Source organism: Diachasmimorpha longicaudata, chromosome 2 (assembly GCF_034640455.1).
Source record: "Diachasmimorpha longicaudata isolate KC_UGA_2023 chromosome 2, iyDiaLong2, whole genome shotgun sequence".
In the NCBI taxonomy this organism is placed as follows: domain Eukaryota; kingdom Metazoa; phylum Arthropoda; class Insecta; order Hymenoptera; family Braconidae; genus Diachasmimorpha; species Diachasmimorpha longicaudata.
Window position 1 is genome coordinate 10,799,534 of NC_087226.1, and position 5,821 is coordinate 10,805,354.

Sequence of the window (5,821 nt, forward strand, 5' to 3'; positions counted from 1 at the left end):
TTTCAGTCGATTAAAAATCCAGCTCATGTAGACACATGTACGAATATATATTGGAATAATCACGACGCGCCAAAAATCTAATCACGTTTTGTCGCCCAGTAAACCTTCGATACAGCGCATGATCTAGTTGTGTGTGTCACACACGTTCAAGGAAAAGGTAAATAAGACTCAGGGGTAAACAAGCCGCACATGTTCTCGGTCTACAGGAAAAGTGACACAATCCCTGAATTAACAATGAATTTCCCAAATTATAAATACATAAGTGTTCGTATTTACCATTTTTCAAGCTCTAACAAACCCAGTAATTTTTTGCAAGTTACGCAATTTCAATTGAGCAATTTTCCTCCACAAAAACATTGAGACGTTAATTACCATTTAATTATTAACAATTTTATGTTATTGATGTTTCATGATGGACAGCACACAGACCAGCACACCGAAGTGGAATGTCCACTTGATAGTAGGAATGAGGTTAGTCCATATTTTGCATGAGTTTTTTTTTCTTCGAGTGTCTATCAGCAAAAATCGTCAGATTACATTATCAAGCATTTAGTTATGAGTTTTGTTCTCCAGTGTGACATTCAATCTGCAGTGTGTTGCTAATACTTGAGCTAATAGAGTAGCAATTAATGATTCTGAATAAGATCCATTATCGCCAATTGGAATGACAGATGAATCATAATAATTGTCGGGGTTATTGTTTCTCATTGTTACTTGGCCATCTGATAGAGTAGAGGTCACTGAACTATGGCGGAGGGATTCGAGGAAAACATCAGAAGAAGAAAATCTCTCTGGGAGAGGATTAAAAATGTTCCGGAGACCGTTGCTACTGGACTTCAGAATTTTTTCTACAGGTAAATCATTTGAGATAAATAATATTTTTGATGGACATCGTCAAAAGTAGAAGTAGTGATATTCTTACACAGAGGAGAGTAGGACAAAATCGACTATATTTTTTTTAATATAAAGATCATTTAAATCAGTCATTAGAATGAAAATTCAATATAGTATAAAAGACAAAAAGCACCCTGAGAGTCTCCTGAGAGGCAACCGGGGACAGTGAGTTGGCAAATTTCTTGGAGTGAGTTTTTTCTTTCTCAGTGGAAGATACTATGTGCGCAGGAATTTTCCAGATATTTATTTCCTGGAACAAGTGAAGAGATATTTCTCGAAAAAATTTGTTTTCCTAGTGCATGGCCCACAGGTCAATAACTCCTGCAAACATAATGCTGATGAGACAGCCTCTGTCTACTTTGGTTTGTGAATACATCTGATACCCTGACCTGATCCATCATTGATCATGATAGGGTAGAGTGGAGACGATAGCGAGGATTTTTATTGCAGATTGGGCTTCAATATCGCCCGATCACCGATGCAATGGATTGTCGGGAGCACAATAGCTGTTTTGTTATGCCTCTGTGGTCTCTATCGCTTTCGGCAGGAGAAAAATCCCCTGAAACTATGGGTACCACCGAATTCGGACTTTGTCAGGGATACAGAGTGGCTACTGGCGAACTTTGCTGAAGGACAGAGGACAGAGACCATGATTCTCACTGCAGACGATGTTTTAGAGCCTGATGTACTCTATGAGGTATTGAGTGATTACTTTTTTCAATTATTTTACGTTAATGTTGCTTTGTTTTTACAGCTGAATGAAATTACTAAACGAATTTTATCAGTACAGACGGATAAGGAACCGGTATTAGCATGGACAGACGTTTGTTTCAAGTGAGTTTTAAAGTTCTTTAATTAGTTCCTTTCGAAGCACGTTTTTAAATATTCTACCGACTTATTGAATCCACTTTCATGATATCCTTATGTTGAAGGATACCTTTAATCGCAGAGTATACGAACCGTAATAAACGTGCAATAGACGATGATTTTTTCGACGAAGAACCTTCAGCGAAAATAAACAAAACAAAGTTTGAAGCGAGTGTTCACGCACCCAGCGAGATATACTGCAAAATATTCAATAGTTTTCCCAAAGGATGTCTGCTATTCAGTATCCTGGATCTATGGGACTTTGATTCTGATCTCATCAGAATCCAAACGAAGCAGGACATTATAAGCAAATTGCACTCGACTAAGCTCAGCCCCACCTTGGGGCATCCCATGAATTTCTCAGAATTATTAGGGGGAATTGAGACTGACTACATGGGCCGAATCGTATCTGCCAAGGCAGTCAAGACATTATGGATGGTCCACATCAATTTTACGACTATCAATATGGGAAAGAGTGGAAATGATGTTGGAACTGCAGACTGGGTAATGTGAGTTTGTTATTCTGCTTCAATCGGTAGTCACTGATGACTATAAAAATAATTAATATTATTTTTAATTTATTCATCCAAAAAATGTTTGTTTGTTATGTTACCAATGAATTTATATAACCCGTCTCAATGACTACTATCGCTGGGAGAAGTTGAGGATAAGAATTTAATTCTCTAGTAATCATTCATTCTAATATGATCGAAATGGCTAATTGTGTAAAATGGAATATTTGGCATAGAATTATTTTCTAGGCATCAATTGAAGTCTTAAATTGGGAATCAGCGTTCGTGAAAGAACTCCAGACAAATGCTCAACGTTTGAAGGATCAAAATCCATTCAATCGAAATATTGAATTATTCTATAGAGCTGGGAGAAGCTTCGGAGATGTCAGTTCTTCGACAATGTTCCAAGATGTGACTAAACTTATCATAGGAATTATCTGCATGACTCTCTACGTACAATTTATATTGTCTCGATTTAATTGGGTAGAATATCGTGTAAGTATTGCTGAAATAATTTTTTGCTAGCATTATATTCACCATACGTTAGATATTCCTTTCGTGGGAGGAAAACAATTAAATAATTATCAAACAAGAAAACAACTTTACGAGACAAACTCAAACTTAGCTGCTCAAATTAATATTTTCCAGTTTTGTTTGACAACAGCAGGACTGCTGTGTGTCGGTGGTGCTTTTATCGTAGCAGTTGGTGCATGCTCTCTATTCGGAGTACCTTTTGGGCCAGTCCACTCATCATTACCCTTGATGTTGCTGGGTCTTGGTGTCGATGATATTTTTGTGATGATGGCATCGTGGAAAGAGTTGATGACAGTGCAAGAACATCGCGAAAAGTCAGTGGAGCAGAGAATTGCCATGATGTTAAGTCATGCTGGAGCTGCTATTTGCATCACTTCTTTGACAGATGTAGTCGCTTTCATAATTGGGGCATCGACTGTGAGTCTGTAATTATTGACTACATCAATTGAACTGAATTAATCATGCAGACACTGTTAGAATTTTCAATTCGGTGTGGATATTGGCGATAAATTTTCTATACTTGATATGTATGAAATAATCATCTTTCCATCAATCCTCTTCATATCTTTTTCGACACCTAGATTTTACCTTCGCTGGAATCTTTCTGCATTTATGCAGCAGTTGGAGTCCTCGTGACATTCCTCCTTCAAATCACCTTCTTCGTGGCTTTTTTCTCATTGGATGTGAAAAGAGTGGAGAGCAAGAGAAATGGAGTGTTCCCTTGTATAATTCATCCGAGCTATGAGCCGTCTATTAGTGATTCTCGGGAACGAAGAGTATCGCGAATCATCGACTACATTTATTCGAAACTAGTGCTGACTCTACCTGGAAAACTGGTGGTCTTGGGGATCACTTTGGCCATTGCTAGTGTCGCCACGATAGGCGCCCTTCAGCTGCAGCAGTGGTTTGATATGAACTGGTTCCTTCCTGAGGGGTCCTATCTGCACAAATATATCGCTGTTCGGACCGCACAATTTCCTAATAAAGGATATCCGTCCATGGTGATACTTGGAGACTTGGATTATCACTCGGAGCTGACCAGGATCCTTGATTTTACTAATACTCTGGGAAATTTATCGACTATTGATCATGTTGACTCTTGGCCACATCACTTCGCAGATTTTCTGGAGATATATTATGAGAAAGGTAATTGCTCGCATTGATTATTGGGCTTTGGGAATGTTCAACAGATTGGCGTTTCCCGGAAAATCCTCTCTCAGTGATGTTACAATACCAAACAGCTTCAAAAAATTCTTATTAAATTTTTAATATAAAATTTATCTGCAGATGTCAGAAACAAAACATTGAATTCCGAAGAATTTCAATTCTACCTCTCGAAGTTCCTCTTCAGTCAAATGGGTGGAAAATACCAGGGGAATTTTCATTTCTTTTCGAATCTTACCTGTGGACAGAACGCTCCAAGAATAAAAGTATCAAGCATCAATTTTGCTTTCAAAAGCTTCACCGGCCCTGATCAATGGCTCCCTGCAATGGACCATGCGAAATCGACATTGGTCAATGCCAATATCAGTGGATTTACGTTTATCTGGAGCAATGTGTTCGGTGCTTGGGTGACGGATAAGGTAATTGCAACTGAAGTGACTAGAAATATATTCCTCGCGCTCATCTGCGTGATGGGTACCACGTCATTGCTGATTGCCGAACCACAGACGTGCTTCTGGATTCTTCTGTGTGTCAGTTTGACACTCGTTGACATATGTGGATTTATGTATTATTGGGGATTGAGTATTGACATCGTCTCGTGTATTGGTAAGCGTAAAGGAATTGATTTCATAAGTGATTTTTAAATGTCGAACTTTGAACAGCTGACATTCGGTAGTTTTTCACTGTGCCTTCTTTAAAAAATGCAAGAGTAGTAATAAATTCACCTCGTGCGAAACCCTTTTAGGTCTCGAATTAGCAGTTGGACTGAGCGTAGACTACGCCTCACACGTCGCCCACGCCTTCCTGCACAGCAAAGCTCCAAAAGACGGGGAAAATCGTCACATGAGAGCCGTGAACGCCGTGAGGCACATAGGAATAGCTGTACTTTGTGGTGCTGGTTCGATGTTGCTCTCTCAAATTCCTCTGATATTTTCAGAAGCCTATGTATTCAAAACCTTCTTCAAGATATTTTTCCTGGCCATCACCTTTGGCCTGTGGCACGGTTTGGTCTTTCTCCCCGTAGTTCTCAGCACAATTGGCCCAAAAAGTCTGCACATTAATGACAAAAAAATGATACAGACTGAGTTTAATAGTCTTACCAAAGATATTGACGCACAACTACCATTGACTCCTGTAAAAAATAACAATTAATAAAAAATCAATTGATCATTATCAATAATATTTATTTTTGGTTCAATAAACATACAAAATTATTACACTATTCATACTATTAATCACACATTTATACAAAAATAATAATAATTAAAAAGTAAATTGGATAACTTAAAAGTAAAACGCTATTATTTATATATATTTATAATATTTTGAGATTTAAAAACAAGTACAAAATTATTCGTTCCCAAGGATGTTCATGATTTTTATATTGTTTCTTGTTCTTACTCTTGCTCTATTCCCAATATTTTCTTTTATTCTTTCAATTATCCTTCAATAATACAAAGGAAAAATTTAACAGAAGATGAAAATCAAAAACATGGCTATTATTAAACGTAATACATACACATGTGAATTGGATGCATTATTATTTTCACCTTCATTTTTCGTTATCTATAACCGTAATGAATGAATTTATGACGTAAAAATGAGCGGCGAGTGGAGATCAACCCCATTTTTTATGGTGAAAAAAAAAACGCTAAAAATCTCCAATCGCTGCGTCTCTCAGTCTTACACAGTCCATGGACATTCACTCCATACAAATTCCTTTCATACAAATTAATTGTTTTCTCACAATTATTTATTTTCCATCATTTTCTTACGTTTTTCAAATCAGTTTTATTGCGGAGGAATAGCGCTGATGAAGGGGTGAAACATGATGAGAAAAATATCAATTT

The 5,821-nt window shown here is 37.4% G+C and overlaps 1 protein-coding gene across 4 annotated transcripts; it reads left to right on the plus strand.

The window, feature by feature from the left end:
• Positions 1-5,142, plus strand: LOC135172823 (NPC intracellular cholesterol transporter 1-like). 4 transcript variants are annotated; one of them, XM_064139218.1, is made up of 11 exons: positions 1-157; positions 421-471; positions 574-854; positions 1,345-1,591; positions 1,649-1,728; positions 1,827-2,265; positions 2,523-2,768; positions 2,922-3,224; positions 3,389-3,953; positions 4,095-4,577; positions 4,717-5,142. In XM_064139218.1, the coding sequence occupies exons 3-11, from the start codon at positions 748-750 to the stop codon at positions 5,121-5,123; spliced, it is 2,877 nt and encodes a 958-aa protein (XP_063995288.1). In that variant the 5' UTR covers positions 1-157; positions 421-471; positions 574-747; the 3' UTR covers positions 5,124-5,142. The 4 variants fall into 4 exon arrangements, with proteins under 4 accessions (XP_063995288.1, XP_063995289.1, XP_063995291.1 ...); XM_064139219.1 differs by having other exon boundaries at positions 730-854; XM_064139221.1 differs by having other exon boundaries at positions 735-854.
• The last annotated feature ends 679 nt before the right edge of the window (positions 5,143-5,821 follow it).

Coding starts and splice junctions, on each gene's coding strand:
- LOC135172823 (XM_064139218.1), top strand. CDS start 748: ATGGCGGAGGGATTCGAGGAAAACATCAGAAGAAGAAAATCTCTCTGG. Junction 1,729..1,826: donor TGGACAGACGTTTGTTTCAA/GTGAGTTTTAAA, acceptor CTTATGTTGAAG/GATACCTTTAATCGCAGAGT. Junction 3,225..3,388: donor TCATAATTGGGGCATCGACT/GTGAGTCTGTAA, acceptor TTCGACACCTAG/ATTTTACCTTCGCTGGAATC.